Raw genomic sequence first — 18,960 nt, forward strand, 5'->3', positions numbered from 1 at the left:
ACCTTGAAGATGGGAGGAGTTGGTGGTCTTGAGAGAGTGGAGAAAAGCTCCAAATTTCGTCCAAATGAAAATGGGGGAAATGAACCCCGAATTGGATTAAAAAGAGCTGGAGCTGGGGCGCGTCTACTCTAGCGAAGTGTGCCTCACTCTGCTGTCCACTGCATGCAAGGGAAGGCAGGATCCGCATCTGGTCTGGCGAAGCGACTTCGCTTCGCTGTCCGCCAAATTAATTGGGTGATCTGACATTGGTAATTTGACCATAACTTCTTGTAGAAATATCCAAATGACGAACGGTTTGAAACGTTAGAAATTAGACTAAAAGATCTTTAATTTGATAGGTTATCCATCACATAACTTCTTATATACATATATATATGATCGTCCAAAGTTTGGTCTTGTGCGTACTCATTTGGATCTTTTAGCCTATCATGTAATTTCCAACTTGACTTGAACTTAGGGTTCTCCTTAGACCCCACGTCACTTATAATATGTCTCGTTCACTTATTATCATATGATATTAATATTCATCCTATTAATAGTCCACGTCTTCACACAAAATAATATAATTAGCGCACATCAACTTTCTTAATAGCGCTTAAGTAGTTCAAAATTTTCCGAGGCGTTACACATACCTTGTGCAGCAACAATTGGAAAAATAAAACACTATTAAGCATATTCCCCTCAACAGATTTGATATAATATATTAGCATCTACATAAATATTATGATTTAAATTTCGTCGAGCAGTCTCACACTGATAATGGTAGAAGGGCTCCAAGCTGTTTTTCCACTAAGACTGGAGGCTCTCCTACCAGAAAATTTCAACCTACATTATATATTCTCCGCAAATAAATATAGCAGGTTCATAAAAAAAATAACAAAATATAAGCTGACAATATTGCATCTTTGAATCGAATTATATTTGGTTGTCGAAGCGATTTTTGATTAACGATCTCTCTTGCTGCATTCTCATTAATATACAATAAAATCTAAGAACATTACATGATATCGGATACATGTTCAACTTATGACAACAAAATAATTAGACAATGAGCATCAGAAATTTAAATCAGTTTTAAAATGTTTAGTTAGATAAATTCCCTTCTCTTAATATATTTCATAGACATATGCCATCAATATGCCTCATGAGCCTTGCTGCACCAAATTTTCTGGACAAAATATCCTTCACAAGCTCGTATTCTTCTATTTTTTTCCAAAACAAACTTCAATACATATATATATATCGGTGTTGCGTACTACAAATGATTGTCAGTTTTAGGATCAGTTACTATGTCTAAAAGGAAAGTGCTTTAAGGGTAGATATTCTTAACCTTATTAAAAAAAAGAGTAGATATTTTTAAAATATGAGAATTTCAATTACCTTTGATTGGTTTTCTTTAAAACCTTTGAAAGACCAATCAAACACAAGTGAGTGTTCTTTATTTTTTCATCAATCTCCAAACTCTTAAAGTAATGAAATTTAAAGGAAAGATGTGGTAGAATAATTTATTCTTATATTTGAAGCAGTAGAAAGTCATATATCACAATGGATGGAAGAATGCGACATAGTATAAAGGCATCAAACCTGTCAATGAAAGAAACAGGAAATAAGGTCAAATATAAATAAAAAGATAATTAAAGATAAAGGCGAGGGGGCTTTCAATTATTTCACTGCAAACCCGCCATTCTCATCACAAATGTAAACTCCCACTTTTAAACCACAATAAAGTACTATGTTCTTACCAACCAACTCATAGATCATGTGTTTTCATACATACAAATGCATGTACAGTACTATGTGCCCAGACATACAACTCTTTTGATACTTTTGTCTTAGAGCTAGGACCATTTTTCATTTATCTGTCTGATAAGATTAACAACCCATAAATAAACTCCTAAATACAGACAACCAAGAGATTAGTACTAATAGACAAGTCGAACTTATGAAGCAATTTTAAAGTTAGAGTTATCATGATATAGAACAATAAAATAGTCACAAAAATCTCTTGGGATTAGATCCAAGCATATTAACTTCTTTTGGAGTCTGAGCTCTTGATTCCATTACTAAAAGATTCATTATCTCAACAAACAGTGTATCTCCAGCAATGTCCACAACACTAGTTATACTCACAAAGCCAAGCGTCTCATGAATAGCTATCAGGTAAGATGTTGTAATAAAATATATCTATACTGATAATTTCAAATAAAATATAATCTCACCATGTGTTCATTCAGTACAATTCAGTGTCTCTTACATGGTGGTTATAGAAAGAATGAGAGTACTATTCACAGCTAAAGCACACTACATTAACTCACATCGTTATTGGTAAGCCTGTTGCAGCCAAGTTTGCATCAACTTTAATCCTATCAGCATTAGATTCAACATCAACTTTAAGACCATTCTTTTACACAGTTGTACCATATCACTAAATTAATGAAAAGCAATAAAGAAGAAAGAGAAAGAACATAGAGCCAAGTTGCAACACAGGTCACATACCTGAGAGACAAGTTCATAAGCTCCAGGGAAACCTATGCCAGAATTCGGTGTTACGTACTACAAATGATTGTCAGTTTTGGGGTCAGCTACTATCTCTAAATGGAAAGTGCTTTAAGGGTAGATATTCTTAACCTTATAACAAAAAGAGTAGATATTTTTAAAATATGAGAATTTCAATCACCTTTGATAAATATATCTCAAAAAACCTTTTCTTTGCGGCGTTGGGATCAAATCCTTCAACACCCTTAGCAGAAGCGACACCAGCTAAGAAGTATATATGCTTCACATGATTTATTTAGAAGGCAACGAAACGACCAGTACCCTGAATTAGTACACCATAGAAGGCAAATAAATGAAAAGAATGTAATAACTAACAGAGATTCATGGCCTTTATAATCTTCAAAGAGAGTGAAAAATTATTAATTTATGATTTTTGCAGCATGTAAAGTTTAAGACCGCATTGACTTACTGGCCTTTTTCTTAAACAATTGAGAAACACAATTGTGAATCCAACTTTAACAAACAGCTAGAGAAATACTCATACTACACATAATCGTTTCATATATAAGCAAAATGTTTTTTGTATGTTCGTCCTAAAGAAATTAATAACAAACTTTCCAATGATAAACTTTCAGAAACAGAAATAGAATGTCGGTACTACACATAATCGTTTAATTAGTACAGTTTATTGTGGACAATTTATCCATAAAACGAGTTGAATATGTTACATTTCGATCTTGTAAAATCAACTCTATGGAATATGGTATTTCAGGCTTGAAACGATCCGGGATTTCCCCCATTCGAACGAATCTAACTTTGAGACGGCATCGAGTTGCTTGAAATTTGACTGATTTCATGAAGTTTTGTATCCATATTGCAAATTTCTATATTTTAAGCAAAGAAAAAAGGGAATGGAAAAGAAAATAAAAGGAGGATAGCATAGGAGACAGATTTTAAGTGGTGAGGTTAGGTTTTGATGTCTACGTTTGGGAAGAAGATAGTGGAGTGTTGTTTTTTCTTTTCCTCCTGTTTCTATGTAAAATTATATGTAAAAACATTTGTAGTCGAATTTTCAGGTTTTTAATAAATTGAATAAAAAAAGTAATGAAAAAACGTGGGAATTGGAGTCTACTTTTTGGAATTAAAGTAACTATATTTTTTATGTTTTCAATTTTAAAAAGAGATCTGCCCAAAAACGTGGGACCAAAGCTGTGAATACTGAATTGGTTAATTCCTTAAAAGAGATCTGCCCGCAATATGCAGGAGTTTCATAACATGCTGGACTTTTTGTATATTTCAGGTAAAGGTATTTTTGTCTAGATTGCATCTCTCTATGCATTAAATAATGACTATTTTTCAATTATCCTACAAACGCAGGCTATATTTCAATTACCCGCCCAAAAACTTGTTAGCCATTTTTCCTGTGCAAGTTGGAGTCGTATTTGAACATAGGGCTTATTTCTTGATGGGCTTGGGCTGCTAATCAGAATTTGCCTCTTATTATAGTGTGTGCTTCTCAGGGGTAAGCTACGTTATAGGCACAATGAGAGCAGAGATAATTGAGATTCAGTTAATCGAAGCTGAAACTGCACCTCTATCATTAGTAGGTTTAGCCAGGGGCCAAATCCCCGGTATCCATTGAAGACTTTGCACAGTAAAAAATAAAGTTGCGCCATTGTTATCACCTATAATTTTTGGCATAATGATAAGAGCTTGATTCTAACATTATACCAATGATCACCCCCTTGATATCACATTTCTTACGAATTGAGAAGCTAATAGGTACTTCCTCAATAAACCAATCTGGAAGGTCATCATCCCCTGGAACACAGAGGTACTTAATATGCCTTAGACAATCCTGCATTCAGAGTCCTAGTCAACTTGATATAAAAATGTGGACATAATCTTGATGTCTAAGAGGGGAGAAGGAGAAAGAATCTTAGAAATCCACTTTTTTATAGAAGCAAAGCACGCGATGATATACAACCTTTTCAAAGATTTCAAGCATTCAATGCCAGGAATATCTATTGTCTTCTTGCAATTACTGAAGTGGAGTTCTACCAAATATTCCAAATTTGATATACTAGATACATGTTCCAACGCGGAGCAGTTTGCAGCATTTAACCATTCCAAACTTGAGGGAAGTTGAGGTAGAAACTTGAGCTTTCTGCAGTTGGGAGAAGCAAACGCTTGAGAATACAAAGTCCTTCGTGCTAGAAGGAAGGCTGCAAATCACCTAAAGAGAAGGTATTTTAAAGCACAGAAAATCTCCTTAACGAAACTAAAATAGTTATGCCTTCTTTCCTCTTCTCCATCTTCTTGAGCTGAGTTCGAGCTGAATACATTGCTCTCTGTATTAGAAGCCCCAATAAACCTTGTTAATCTTTCTGATACAGATTGTTGGCTCTCATCCAATGATTCCTCATTACCTTCATAATCATCATCACTTTCATAAACTAAATGTATTCCACACTTCTTCAGTTCAATCCCAGTAATGGGAAAGTTGCCCAAGCCCACCTGTATTATATCACCATCCTCGAGTATAGAAACTAGTGGATGATAATCTTGGTACCTGCACAAGTAAACTTGATCCTCGGGTGTAGTTGGGACTCCTACCAAGTACATACCAGTAGTATAAACTGCTCGATTTGCTCTAACGATTTTTGCATGGATGTTAGCTATTACAGGCAATTCATCCCTTAAATCATCTGGTTTAGCACAGTTCACTGACACAACTATGGCAATAACCACTGCTTTAATTTCATTGTTTCTGTGTTTTGAGAAATGCACCTCACCTGGAGTTAACCAACTTGGGATTTCACTGCCTGGAATGCTAAAATTATACAAGTTTTTCACAGCAACCTGAGAGTGAAGCTTTTCATTAGCCTAACAGGTAAGTACTGTTTTGGCAAAAAGTTGAATGAAACAAAGAGTGTTTTTGGTATGACAGTTTTTTTTTTTTTGGGGGGGGGGGGGGGAACTTTTTTCGAAAGTAAGTCATTTATTTGGTGTTTTATTTCCGAAAAATATCATCATGGGAAAAACATTTCTACCAAAAGAGAAAATAATTGGGGGAAGTAACTTTCCTTCTCAATTATCTTAACTCTTTACTTCATATCATTGCTTTAACCTACCCTTAGACATTATTATCAATCTGCAATACTCAAGAATTGCATCAAACTACTCTATGATTTGCAAATATTATTATTAGTCTTTGATATATTTTGTTTTTGAATTCTGCATTTAGCAACCAAACACCGGGAAACATTTTTCCACAAAAATATATTTTTTGTAGAGAGCAACTTCCGTCGTACCGCACACACTTAAATAGGAGAAAACAGTACCTTATCAAGTTTGCTTCTAACCATAAAGGCACAGGAGACATTGCATCCAGCCATATGTAGCATTCTTAAGGATTTCAAGCATTCGATACCTTGGATATCTACCAAACTCATGCAATTTGCAAGGTTTAGCTCGTGCAAGAACTCTAATTTTGAGATATCGTGTATGCTCTCGAGTGCTCCACAGTTTGCAGCATTTATCTTGAGCAAACTTGAGGGAAGAGGAGGAATAGCTTTCAACTGTTTGCAGTGGGGAACAAGGAGCTCTTTCAAGAAAAGTAGTCCTTTCAGACTAGACGGGAGATAGGAAAAATCATTGAAACCAAGATTGATGATCTCCAAAGATGATAGTTTCTCAAAATCATCCGGTATTTTCCCAACTATTCCCCACGCGCGGGCATCAAGTTCTTCTAACATGGATAGCTCTGAGAAAGATGAAGGAAGCACAACAGGTGATGTTTCCCTTTCTGTGTAGGTAGCTGCTTCTGTGTTTTCAGTACTTTGTGATACCTGCAAAGGCAGATCCAATGTTTAATCTTTATGAGTTTAACACTATGTTTGGATAATTGTTATCCATTGTTTTATAATATATTGTATTGTACTGTATCATTTTATGAATATAACGTTTGAATAGATTGTATCGTTTGTTGTTGTTAAATAACATTTTTGTTGTTGGTTTGACTGTATCGTACAGTACTGTAATTGATAAATTCACTAAAATACCCGCAACTGTTTTAAATAAAATTTATCAAGAATTACACATAAAAATAATTTAAGAAAACCTCTTTCTACTAATTTATCATTAATTACGTAGCTTGGAAACAAGAGCAAAAACCTGGAAAAAAAAAAGGTTAACTAATATTAGCAGCACCAAATAAAATTAAAACGGTGAAAAGAGACAAAGAATCGAACAGAGACTTGGATAATAAAAAGAACTGGGCAAACAACTCTAGAAAAGAGGAAAGAAGACAAAGTAGGTCAATAGGTTGGAGATTTGGAGTTAAAATAAAAAAAATTAAATGATTAAATAGAATTATGGAGTAATAAATAAGGACATAATTAGAAAAGAAAATAAGAAATGATCACACCATACCAAATCGGTTGTTTCATAAAATGGGGCTTTTGGTTGTTCCGGAACAATGGATTTAACAATACGATACAATCAATTTTAAATAAACAATCAAAACAAACATTGTTTTGGGATAACAATATAATACGATACAATGGGTAACAATCATCCAAACAAGCTGTGTAAGGTTATAAATTCTTTGAAAACATGGTTTCAAAATATAACATGTATACTAGTTTTCATAGTTTCCACACACACATACATATATCCATGATTTAATATAACTATGAATTCACCAGCGCGTACCTGGCAGAAAGGCTTCTTTCCCATCTTCAGAATTATTAAGCTCGATAGCATCCCAAATGTTTCAGGTAATTTTGTTACTGAAGTCTCCTCCATTAGCAGGTGTACTAAGTTCTTTAGTTCCCCAATTGAAGCTGGCAATTTGCAAAGTCGCTTACATCTGGTCAATCTCAATATGACAAGATTCTGCAAATTCCCAACTGATTCTGGCAGCTCCGTAATAGCATCATTTCTGGTAAGAGTCATTGTTCTAAGAGCTAACAATTCTCCAATGGAGTGGGGAAGCGAGCCAAGGCGCTCACAGTTCCTTATCTCAAGATTCTTCAGTGATTTAAGTCCACCAAAAACATGATCTGGAAGACTAATAATTGGAACCTTGTCTATTTGAAGCTCAACCAAAGAAGACAATCCTTTAATTGAAACAGGCAATGCATTTAAATGCTGACTGTTTCCGAGCGATAAGGACCTAAGATAATACAGAGAACCAATAGATTCTGGCATCATTTTTATTGCACTGCCATAAAGCCAGAGATTTGCTAAAGATTTGAGGTTGCCAAAAGAATTGGGAATAGCAGCAAGTGACTCACACCTAATTAAGTTTAATGTATGAAGGTTCTGCAAATGTTCAATAGAATCAGGTATTTCTTCCAAAGCAGAACCATTAAGAGAGAGTTCCTTCAAAGAACTTAGCTTTCCTATGAACCGGGGAAGTTGTTTCAGTGAGTGGCACTGGCTTAAGCTTAACTTCTCAAGTTTTGTTAAGCGAAATATACTTTCAGGCAACTTCTCTATAGCAGTCCCATCTAATAGAAGTTCTTGTAAGGACTTCATCTTGCCTATATCTTCAGGTAACTGTTTCAATCTCGAGCAGCCCGAGAGTATCAGCTTTTGAAGATTTTTCAGCCCGGAGACTTCACCTGGAAATTCAACAAGGTTGCGGCAATCTCTTAAATTTAAATGACGTAAAGTTTTCAGATTCCCAATTGTTCTGTGAATCCTTTGCAATGCACTGCAACGTTCAGCTATCAACTTTTCCAATGCTTTATGCGTGGATAAATCAGGAATAGCTGTTATTTTATGACAACCAGAGAGATTCATAACTATCAACTTGTTTTCCACCTGCAAAGTTTAGAGAAGCATGCATAAATAATCTATATTTGAGATTAAAAGAAATGAGAGCATATCAGGACTTTCATCAACTACAGGATGCAATTCAGGTAATCAATTTGTATATAACTAAAGTTCTGTCATTATGAATTCCCTTTATGAGCTCTCTAATAACCAATGCTGTAATAATAAATGATCATAGATGATAAAGAGATATTTTAGTGTCTTTTTTTTTTTTTTGTTGGTAAGGTCATATTTTTGCTTCTTTATTGCCAGAGCATCACCCTTAAATCAGCAAGTACTTGACATTAATTAATTATATATGTCAAAAATGTAAAAGCTTAATAGTTGAAAAATGTAATCAGTATTTCATCAGCATGACACGTAAAGCATACCTTTTTGCGAGTCCAAGTCCATTCCCGGCTTCCAAACTTCTCTATTTGGCTCTCTGAGAGATCAAGCATGGTAAGTTCACTTGGATAATAATCAGAATAAAAGCTTGAAAGTGTGCACCTTTTCCATTGGAGCCATTTTAGTGAAGAAGGTAACTTCCCCAAATTTCCCTCTAGTTTCACATTATCGAATTGGAGTAGCCGCAGATTAACTATTGGATCAAATGCTTCAGTGTTCAATACCAAATCATTGGTTTCTTTTGCATCATTTTGAAATTGTTCTTTGCACAACTCTTTAATGTAAGCTAATGCAGAAGTAAAAGTGGGAACTTGTTGAAAATGCTCTCTAGTAATTGCTTTCGTGCTTTTAATCTTTGATGATGGCTTCTGATACTGATCCAGGATGATCCCTTGGATGTTCTGTGTCCCCTGTTGCTTTCATGACAAATTCTTTTTGTTTAGTATAAAATGTAAGTTTAGCAGAAAACAAAAACACAAGAAAAAAACTGGGAGTCCTTGTAGTGTATTAAGAAAGAAAATTAATAATACAAGATGTCTGGAAGTGTTTAAGACTTAACATTAGTGTTGGGAGTGCAAATTAAATGCTTTTAATCCTGATTTACAGATTTTCTCATTTTTAGCTAGTGATTTGTCTTACAACTTGAAATAGCTGAAGGGTCTTCTTTTATTAATCTCTTACCTCCAAAATCCGCTACATGTTATGAGACCATGGTCTAGAAGTAGACAGGACGCTAAATCTAGTATACTATATAATAAAACCATTTAACTTCGTTACACTATCCGGTCACCTAAAGTAACTACAACTACCTGTTCGTAAAGAGTTGGATTAGTAACGTGAAAAACAAGGCAGGTTAACTCTTACAACATGTCAAAATGTACTGATAATATAAAAGACGTTTTCACGTATAAGTTAAATCGTAAAGAAGGCATACCTTCCTTCCTTGTAACACACTCAAAACATCAGCAACATCCCAAAGTCTGCTGCGCTTTCCGGGATCTGAAATGCCTTGTTGTATAACAATTTGTCTTCCCATATCTCTTATCTGGTCATGCATCCACAAATCCCCACCATCAATTACCTTAATCAATGATCTAGCAGTTAAAGTGTCAAATGCAATGCTGGCTCTAAAACCACATCCTTTCATCACATCAATTACATCTTCAGCTTTCTTTTCTAATTGATCAAGAAATAAACATGCAACATCCAGGAATATACACTTCTCTTCATCATCAAGACCATCATAACTTATTTTCAAGATTTCCTGAAGATGTGGAGAGCGAATTTGTTTTAGCTTTTCTAGAGCATCTAGCCATTCCTCCTCGCTTCTTTTATCAAACAAGAAAGAACCAAAAACTTCAAGAGCCAAGGGTAGCCCTCCAGTGATTGAGACAATTTGCTTGGACATATTCACAAAAGCTGGAAATGGCTCCTGTCTTCTAAATGCATGGTAACTGAATAGTTTTAGTGAGTCAGGACCACCCAATTCTCTCACCTCAAATGTCTCGTTAACGATGTCTTCTAGCAAAATTCCTCTGTTTCTAGTACTAATAACAACCCTGCTCCCTTCAAAGAACCAGTTTTTCCCTCCAATTAGTGCCTTCAATATGCTTACATCATCATTTACATAATCTACATCATCTAAGACGAGCAGGACACGCTTTTCTTGAAGAAATCGTCCGAATTTTACTCTTCTTTCATGTGCATTACCAGGGGAGAAGGAGAAGACCTTGCTCGGGAAAAGACCTTGTATTATTTTCTTCTGAACGGACACAATGCCTTGTTGAGCAGCTATTTCCTTAACATTCAAGATAAAAGCCCTGTGTGTAAAATGAGAAGCAAGTTTATTATAAAGAGCCTTAGAAAGAGTTGTTTTACCAACTCCTCCTATTCCATGCAACCCAATGATCTTGACACCACTGCGCTTCACATCTAACTGTCTTATGAGTTCTTCCAGACGGTAGTCAATTCCAACAACAAATGGAGCTACAAATATTGGGGAATTGCTCAATTCTTGTAAAACTCTTTTCACCAAAGTCTGTATCAACTGTGACTCTTCACTGCAGATTTCAAGCAAACATCAATATTGTTAATTTGGAAGGTCTTCCTTTTCCTAGTAAACTTTTATGATTTTAACTTCTATGTAATGAGAAATTTTTATACAATCAGATCACTGAAAAATAGTACTCCTCCGTTTCAAATTAGATGATGTAATTTTCTTTTTAGTTTGTTCCAAAATAAATGACACACTTCTAACTTTGGAAATAATTCAAATTTAAACTCTTCATTTTACCAATTTTACCCTTAATGATAAGCTTTTATAACTACACAAATGTCATGACCCCACAAAACATTTATCCCTTAACCTTTTAAAAGCACAAGTTTGAAAAATCTTATTTTTTTTCTTAAACTTCATGCTGAGTCAAAATAAATCATCTAAATTGAAACGGAGGGAGTAACATATAATTACATGTATTATTGGGATTAGGGTATGGAGGTCGAGGATTAGGGTAGAAGGTTAGTAGATAGTCGAAGAGCAATGCCTCACTTTCCTGTGGGAGAGGCATGGTGACAGTTTGGAGCACCTTAGCTGCTCCTCCTTTATTGTTCTCGTATTATTCTATTCTGTAATTTCTTTATTACATGTTGTTTCCTTTGCGTCGGCTATCTATTATTTTATTGTCGTTATTGTTTCTTTTCTTCGGTATTTCCAACATGGCCTCTTCACTATTGGTTCTTTTTCCTCAAACTTGCTTTGTTTTTTTAAACCGGTCTATCTGATACAGCTTCTCTACATCGCATAAGGTAGGGGTAAGGTCTGCATACACATTACCCTCTCTAGATCCCACTTGTGGATTACACTGGCTATTTTGTTATTGTTATATTGGGATTCATAAATGGTAATCTGGAAAATATCAGAAATTACCTGATACAGCATGCTAAATACACTAATTGTGTAAGAATTCTTGTACTTAAGTTCTTTCCTAAAACCTTATACAAGATAGTTGAGATGTAAACGAAGATGATACGGGAAAATGTGAATATGGTTCAGATAGTTGTTCTTTTTTCTTTTTCCTAGGTGTAATCTTTTCCTTGCTTAAGACAATTTTATTCACGATAAAAAGGGATGATTTCAACAAATATGTAAAAGATGTGTGTGCAGAAACCAGAATTTTTTTTAAAGGTAATAAGACTTGAAAGAAGTAAAAACAATTTGAGGGTGTTCGATATATATTATATATATTTAAAATCTATTATTTTACTTATATACACAATGTAATTTTTTGTAATATTTCGACGAATTAAACAACCTTTAGCAAAAGGTGGCTTCGGCCCAGTGTGTGCATGGGCGTATGGCTCAACCCTAGTCATTTCCCTTTTTTTTTATATCTGTAGTGTGCAGGCCAATTTGTGCGCACATAGACTAATTCCACGGGATACCTGTCACCTCTTATCAGCAACATGTATCCGGTAACTATGTCCACCAAAACTTGGACATATAAGAAAAAATCATCTAATATTTTTGCCTCAGCTGAGATTTGGAACTCATTCCCAAATTAACTTCAAGTGAGACTAGTGTTCTTCCTCATATAATTTACTTTTCAATTATTTAATCTTTTGCTTTATGGTTAAGTAGTTACTAGCATATCTCTGTTTAAGGAAAATAATAGTGAGCAGTTAATTAAAAGAACACGTTTATAATTATTAGAAAGAAATTTGAGATTCATAATCATCACGATTAAGCTGTTAGCTTTTTCTTTGTACGCAAGAACAAAAGAAAAGGCTATTACTTCTTCTATAGTAGGTAATTGTTCCATATTGTTGAGGTATTCTTGATTTTCTTTGGCATGATACAACGGTGTCCTTGAACCATTAGGACTGCTAATAAAGTCCGACACTACTGAACAATGAAGTTGAATTAACCACCTTATTTGATTGAAAATAAATACTAAATAAAAAACCAATTAAAAGCACAAGTAAGCAATTGAAAGTGATACTAACTGATAAGCTCTAATATACACGGGCAACTCAAAAGCTGCTCATTAATCTGCACCTGTTTATATAGAAATAAAATAATCAAACCCCATCTAGGACCACCACAACTTTAAAATTAAGCAAACGTATTTTATTGAGTTAAGATTCTGGTTACACAAAATAATATTTGTAAAGTAGGCCAAGTTTAAATATTGTTGCGTGCATGGGGACACTGCAGTTCCAACTTCCAAGTCAGTCGGATGATCGGATCTATAGTCGAATTTATGACTTAGTTATACACATATTGTTAGAGATTGTGATGTAGGGACTATTTACTTTAAGAATTATTTTGTCGCGGGGAATGACCACGTTCCTTCTTGCATTTAATTAAGGGCCCGTTTGGACATAAAATTTGATGGAAATTTTTTCTAAAAAAAATTTACTTTTTTTCGAAATCAGCGTTTCTTCGTAAAATTTCCAATTTTTACTTGAAGATGCATTTTTGAAATTTTCGAAAATTTGAAAAACTCCAAAAAACTGTTTTTCATAATTTTCACTCACAAAACTTCAAAAACAATCCAAACAGAAATTTATGTCTAAACACAACTCTAAATTTCAAATACCATTTTCACTTGAAAATATTTTTCACCATTTTTTTAAATTTTACAATTCTTATGTCCAAACGCCTACTAAGTTCTTAATATTTTTTCTTCCTTTCTTTGTTTTGGTTTAATATCCTTTCAACATTCCCAGTCTGGCACATTGAAATCTCTATTCACCTGCACTGAGGGGCGGAGTCGGTGTTCTGGCTAGGAGTTCGGCGAATTCAGTAGTTTTGATTCAAACACAATTCATTAATTATAATTTAATAATTTAGAACTCAGTAACTTAAAATGTTTAGAATTCTGAACTCATAAACTTGAATCTTAGCTCCGCATCTGCCTGCACTCAAGGGTGTAGCCTAATAGTTAATGTAGTAGGTGAAAACCACGAGGTGTCATGTTCAAATCCCAGCGGAGGAAAAAAATACTAGGTGATTTTTTTCCTCTATCCAAACCTTGGTGGATAGAGTTACCTGATATCTGTTGTTGGTGACAGATATCATGTGTAATTAGTCGAGGTGCGCACAAGTTGGCACTTATACCATGATTATCAAAAAAGGAAATCATAATTCTCCTTTTGTCACTGTAAAATTTCTATAATTAAATCTAAAGGTTGAACACGTCAATTTTAAATCTTGCATCCACCTTTTGTGATAGTGCAACCCATCTTCTTGATATCCTAGAACCTCTCCGGAGTATGGCTAGCCAAACACTATCTTATAAGTTACCTGCTCAATTTTTTTAAATTACAACCGATCAAATATATTACTCCTTCCTTACCTACATATTTATATGACACTGTTTGACTGAGTACAGAGTTTAAGAAAGAATATATTTTGAAATTTGTGGTCTAAATCAATCCTTCAATATTTGTGTAGCTATAAATAATTTCATTAAATGTAAAAACAAAATTTCAAAGTTAAGCTGCTTCTAAATATTAAAAAAATTACATTTTTTTTGATACATAATAAAAAAAAAGTGTGCCACATAAATTAGAATAAACAAATTATTAGTTATGTTGAAATTCGTGCTATGATTATTTTTGTTAGTGCGAGTTAACCAAATGACTTGCTTAAAATAACAATGCAGATTCTCATATAACTCGAACCGAGTTTTAGTTACGAGGAAAAGAGAAATATTGTGAACCGACATTATTATTTTGAACAGCCAAAAAAAAAAATACTCGTATTATTTTAATAATTCTGAATTTTATGTGGATATCATAATCTCCCTATCAATCAACCAACGATCCTAGTGTTGTCAAGTGTCTATGCTGGAGCAACCGTCGAGGGTTGATCTTGCACCAAATCCAGACGTTAGGGCGAGAGGCGGATCCAGGATTTAAATCCTATGGATTCAATTTTAAGGTTTTTAACATTGAATCCATTATATTTTTAAAGTTATGAGTTCATATCTATTATTTTTATAATTTTGATGAATTTTTACATACAAATTTTTACTCAGGTTATGGGTCCAGTTGAATCCGTGTATTGTATACTACATCGAACTTAGGGCTGCCAATATTCATGGCAAATTATTTAATTTGTACCAAATCACATGTCTAGGGTGTCTTCAATTAATAATATTTAATCTGTAACTTGATTCCAATTGGTTAGAGAGAAGATAGAAAGAGAGAGAAATTATTATTACCTATTATAATAAACCCAGCCGGAGATTCCCCCAACTCTTTCCATAGCATTTCTCCATCTCACCACCTTTTCCACTCCAAACCTTCCTTCCAAACTCTCAAAATCATGTAGAAACGGTCCTCTCTGCCTTCGAACATCCGACGGGTCAACCCGGTAGAACACGGGCAGAACGAGTTTACCCAACTCACAAATCGTTGCTAATTCCTCTAGACACCATCTCGACGAAGCATAATTGGGTGAAATAATAGCAATAGCTGCAGCTGAATCGTTGATTGCGTCCATAAGACCTGGTGCGATCTCGTCGCCCTGAGTTAACCCGTTTGTGTCTCGAAACACTCGGACGCCTTTTGAGTATAAGGCATCGTATAAGTTTTTAGTGATGTTTTCGCGAGTATCTTCGCCTCTAAAACTCAAGAACACGTCGTAATTCAGCCTTAGCGATGGGAGTGAAGTTGTGGTCTGAATTTCCTCCATTGATGTTTATTCAGTACTGTCAAAATGCTTTCTGCTTACAGTACGTAGCTGAATATGTACCAGTAGCAGCCAGTGGAAAAGGGTTATAAAAGGAATTTATTGTATTTCTTTTTTATTTTTTTATTTTTTTCTTTTTTTTCTGGGGGTAGATTTTTCACTTCAAGTGACGAGAGACAAGACAAGACTCACATGGTAACTTTTGTGTCCGTGAAGGACGATGAAGATAATGGGTGGTATTTGAATTACCGGTTAATTTTAAGGATAAAATTTACTTGTCATAATAATAAAATTACAAAATTAGTTTTTCGTCACATTAAAATTACTTAATTATGTGTGAATTTTTCAGACTTATTGGAAGGTCAAATTTATGTTGTCGAATTAAACACAACACTCAATTCTTTGTCACTTTGTAAATCTCACATCAAAATGTAAAAAACTTTACCATGTAATATTGTTAATCATCTAGGTATTAAACTCAAGACAATTAAAAAAGACTCTTTTTTCCCTTGAATCCAGACGGGCTTTCAAACATGAGGATAATTTTAGGGGAAAAAAGAGAAATAACCAGATTTACAATTGGTAATTAAAAAATAGTCACAGTTTCAAAAGTAATTGAAATTTAATCATTTTTTTATGTAAAGATATAATCTGAACAAAAATATCCTTAAAAATCCGGAAACAATCTAGCAAAATATGATGGAGTTCAGATTTTATACATATGAGATTTCAGTATAATATGCTGAAATTTCATAATGTGTTGGAGTTCTAAAATAATGTGCGGATAGTTTAAATGAATAAGCTCCATAATCCAACATATTATGCTGGAATTTTTCGTGCTGGAGTTCCAACATAATATGGTGGAAGTTTACACGCATAAGCTTTATAATCCAACATATCATGCTCGAACTTTTCGTGTTTCAGCAAAACAATAGTTATTTTTTAATATTTTTACAAACGCTAACTATTTTTTGATTACTAGTCCGAAAACTGGCTAGGACTTACTATTTTCACGTAATTTTAAGGCATAGTCAAATGTTGAAGGATATATTTTTAAAAAATTTAACCTTGTTGAAGAATTTGAACATGTAGTATCTATTCATTTTACACTAGAGAACAAAAACAATGATAAAACAATTTTAGTAACTCGAAGGATGCAAAATAAATCAAAATTGGATAACTTCGGGTACGTATTTAGACCCTTTCCCTCTTAAAAAAAAAATTGAGTTAGACCATGTCAGCGTTTCGGGTCTCCTCGTACATGAACTGAAATGTATAAGGAATAAAAAAACGCGGCACAACAGCTTAGGTCGACATCAAAGAGCAATTATCAATTGGAACATAATTGAGATCTCTTATTTTTTAGAACTTTTTTATCCGTAAAATGTTACAGTTGAATTTATACGTGATTTCTAGACAAGTGAATTAATTCGACCCTAAAATAATAAAAGAATTGAATAAATATAAAATACTTAGCCTTGAGCTGAAAATAAAATAGCATAAACAGTAGTTCCGGGAGCAGGGCTTCCGGGCAGACTAGTGATGAAATAAAAACACCAGGGGATAAAGTTGTATGAAGCTTTTAATAGGTTGTAGCGTAAGTTTGCTAGAAAAATTGTGTCATTTACAATGATAACATAGCTCACTATTTATAGCTGTACCTAGGGAACAAGGTCCTAAGATCATGCCCTTCTTTAATGTCAATTATGAGGGTCATTGAAAAATGTGTGACGGGGGCATGAATGACAAATTCTGTGTAACGGGCAGTGTACTTATAAATGTTGTAGAATATTCTATTTATTGCATCTTATGAGCATTACTCTTTCTCGTAACAAATGGAACAATTGTCTTGTATTTTAGCTATCCTCTACCTTCGGCTCCACGTGTCACTCTCTTATGCAATCACTTAATATATCATATTTTACCCTATACGGATAGTCCCCTACCTTCCGGTGACATAACTTTGTGTCACCAGGAAGTTGGTAGAAACATTCTTTCTGGCGGAAATTTCTCTGACCCCTTCTGAAAATCTTCTGATGGATGATTAGACGCACGTCTTTCCACATTTAATGCCCCAAACACGCGTCATCCCACGATTCATGATCATAACTTTTGCCGTTATCGAGGTAATCATGACCATGAATTTAGCCGATTAAACCTTTACTTATACGCATCAGCCTCCTTTATTCACACCCCATAATTCTCCAAACTCTTTCAAAGTCTCTTCATTCAATTTGCACTATGTTCTTCAACCTTTCTTTAATTTTCTTCAGAAGAAAAAGCTTTTCCTTCTTCTATAATATATAATGACTTCTTATTCAAAAAATCTCAGTTCCTCAAAGAACAAAAACAAAGCCGATGAGGCCGCTCCCTCTACAGTGAGCACTATCATCCCGAGAAGTCTCGTCATAACTAAAGACTTCTGAGAGAAATTTTCTTCTGCTAGCCCTCGTACATGGGCCGTTAGCAGATATTCTTCTTACATCCATCCTTCTAGTATTCTTGCTTTGAAGAAAGATTGTCATTGTTAGAATTTAGACATTATTTCTCCTGATATGGCAGAACGGGTAATCTTATCCAAGAAGGATTTTACGTACTTCTATATGTATCCCTTCACTTTGGGGATATTTTCTGAGTAGAGAGCTTGACTCTGTTATTGCAGAGTTTTGCCACCGCTATCAAGTATGTTTGGCACATGTGCGTCCCTCTGTGTGGAGGATGATTGCTTTCCTTCGGCGCCTGTGCCAAGAAATGGGGGAGGAGTTATCCGTATCTCACGTGATGAACCTTTATTCCCCCAAGATCTTCCGTGGGAGGATGATTAATTTCCACAAATGGGGCCAACATGTATTGATATCCAACATGTATTGATATCCAACATGGATGATGATAACAACCGTGGGTGGATGGAACAGTTTGTTTCAGTTTCTACCATTGATATTATCTCGGCCTCGGCTCCATCTTTCCCGATTATGGAACCGCACTCGTAAGTATATAGTTTGATTTTGCTTTTGTTAACGACCATTCCACGTCATTATTAACTTTTCTCCCATTCACCCGTCTCAACGACTCAGTGGGTTCCCCCTAGGGTTGAAGGCTTGGACTAATGGGTTCAGAATATTTTGGTCATCACGATGCCCGAAACAAGCACATGGAAAGAGCTCTCCCTGAAAATATTGGTGAAAGGCTAAAAATCATGGTAAGTTCAACTCATCTTGTCCTTATCGTTTCTTATGAGAACGTTGTCTGATTCTTCTCTCCTGCTGAATATAGGTCTACCACGGGCTCAGTTGTCTTCCCCGATGAGGATATTTTTGGCTGATCCTGCTGATACGGGGAGGCTGCTGCAGAAGGCTTTTTCACAGACAAGCATCTCCGAGACTGATTCTGATGCAAGTGCTTCTTCTCAGAGTCCCCGTCCGAAGAACAAGAAACCAAAAAAAAAGGCATTCCTCCACGACCGGGGGAAATAATAAGAGGGCGAAGAATGCCGCCCCCGAGTCATCTCAAGAAGTCATGGTGACGAGCCCTCCTCC

At 34.9% G+C, this 18,960-nt stretch overlaps 1 protein-coding gene across 3 annotated transcripts; it reads right to left on the reverse strand.

Moving 5' to 3' along the window:
• Nucleotides 1-4,070: 4,070 nt before the first annotated feature.
• Nucleotides 4,071-15,857, reverse strand: LOC104116284 (disease resistance protein RPV1-like). Of its 3 annotated transcripts, XR_011411487.1 has the most exons (7): nt 14,955-15,857; nt 9,662-10,787; nt 8,712-9,143; nt 7,213-8,328; nt 5,841-6,347; nt 4,484-5,358; nt 4,071-4,354 (listed from the first exon to the last, which is right to left on the reverse strand). XR_011411487.1 is itself a non-coding variant. In XM_033661343.2 (6 exons), the coding sequence occupies exons 1-6, from the start codon at nt 15,425-15,427 to the stop codon at nt 4,729-4,731; spliced, it is 4,278 nt and encodes a 1,425-aa protein (XP_033517234.1). In that variant the 5' UTR covers nt 15,428-15,857; the 3' UTR covers nt 4,434-4,728. The 3 variants fall into 3 exon arrangements, 2 of the variants coding, with proteins under 2 accessions (XP_033517234.1, XP_033517233.1); XM_033661343.2 differs by lacking the exon at nt 4,071-4,354 and having other exon boundaries at nt 4,434-5,358; nt 8,712-9,137; XM_033661342.2 differs by lacking the exon at nt 4,071-4,354 and having other exon boundaries at nt 4,434-5,358.
• Nucleotides 15,858-18,960: the final 3,103 nt, after the last annotated feature.

The sequence above is a fragment of the Nicotiana tomentosiformis genome, chromosome 10 (assembly GCF_000390325.3).
Source record: "Nicotiana tomentosiformis chromosome 10, ASM39032v3, whole genome shotgun sequence".
In the NCBI taxonomy this organism is placed as follows: Eukaryota; Viridiplantae; Streptophyta; class Magnoliopsida; order Solanales; family Solanaceae; genus Nicotiana; species Nicotiana tomentosiformis.

Coding starts and splice junctions, on each gene's coding strand:
- LOC104116284 (XM_033661342.2), bottom strand. CDS start 15,427: ATGGAGGAAATTCAGACCACAACTTCACTCCCATCGCTAAGGCTGAAT. Junction 9,144..9,661: donor GTGTGTTACAAGGAAGGAAG/GTATGCCTTCTT, acceptor TTGTCATGAAAG/CAACAGGGGACACAGAACAT. Junction 6,348..7,212: donor GAAAGAAGCCTTTCTGCCAG/GTACGCGCTGGT, acceptor CTGCCTTTGCAG/GTATCACAAAGTACTGAAAA.